This window comes from Penaeus monodon, chromosome 31, assembly GCF_015228065.2.
Source record: "Penaeus monodon isolate SGIC_2016 chromosome 31, NSTDA_Pmon_1, whole genome shotgun sequence".
NCBI classification, from domain to species: domain Eukaryota; kingdom Metazoa; phylum Arthropoda; class Malacostraca; order Decapoda; family Penaeidae; genus Penaeus; species Penaeus monodon.
The window spans coordinates 1,275,747-1,276,819 of record NC_051416.1 but is presented as its reverse complement, the minus strand read 5'-3'; the positions used below and the strand labels follow the sequence as shown (position 1 = coordinate 1,276,819).

The following is a 1,073-nucleotide window of genomic DNA, read 5'->3' as shown; positions in this document are numbered from 1 at the left end:
TTTTGGGGGTGTGCACTGTATGTAGAAAAATAGTTTAGACGTAAATTTCTCTTTTTGTCAAAGTTAATACATTTGTAATTTGATAAGAAAAAAAATAGTTATGAGAATATCAGTGTATGAATTATATAGGAAAATCCTGTTTGCTGAGAAATATCCAGAGCCTAAAAAGATTTACTTATTTTTATTAATTATTTTTCTTCACTTTCTTCCAGCTTATTATTACTAAGTGGGGTCACCAGTTTGAATAATTCACCTATACATTCATAACCTGTTTTGTCTGTTATGGTTTTGTTATATTGAGCCATTATAAAATAAACAGTAATATTCATCATAAAAATTATGAACTGCCTGCACTTGGTGAGCTTAGTGGCTGGGTGACTTACAAGTTAATTAATAAAAAATGATGAATTTTTATCTGATTCTCTATCATACTCGTTTTTTTCTATTTCAGGTGCAATCTGTTCACTTAATGATATCTGCTGATCCAGTGCTGGTACCAAATATGAGCAAGTTTAAAAAGGTTCAGAAGAGCAATGCCTCAGGTAAAACAGAAACTGCCTACCAGTGCGAGAAATGCCCCAAGCAGTACCGAACACCTGTAGCTTTGTACAGTAAGTGGAAGCCTTGTATGTTTGTGTGCTTCATCTCTTTCTTTTATCCATTTTTGGAATTTAAAAAAATGTACAGTTATATATACTGTTGCTAAAGGCTCCTGTCAGATGTGATATTTTGGAAATTTTATTTGTGTTTGTTTATATTTTAATGATTGAAACCTGTTGGTGGTCTTTACAAGAAAGAAATCTAAGGTGATCTGTATTGTTTGCATTATCTTTTGTATTTTTAAAAGATAAAAGAAAATCTTATTACAATGTGATTTTATGACCTATAAATTTAATTGTAATAAGATGCAAAATTCTTGTTCACTGCAAAGAGACTTTCATATACTTAATTTTTCTCTTTACACAGAACATAGATCAACACACACCAAAAATTTAGAATGTCAGATCTGTCACCAAAGATTGTCAAATCGACATGCTCTCAATGGTAACTATTTTTTTTCCTCACCCATATTG

General features: G+C 30.8%; 1 protein-coding gene across 1 annotated transcript in view; it reads left to right on the top strand.

Annotated features, from left to right (window-relative positions):
- LOC119592874 (zinc finger protein 69 homolog) overlaps positions 1–1,073 on the top strand; it is a gene marked incomplete in the record, with an annotated part of 18,581 nt that overhangs the window by 7,304 nt on the left and 10,204 nt on the right. Inside the window, 2 exon segments of the mRNA XM_037941768.1 lie at positions 452–611; positions 967–1,044. Of these exon segments, the coding sequence (XP_037797696.1) occupies positions 452–611; positions 967–1,044 (238 nt within the window).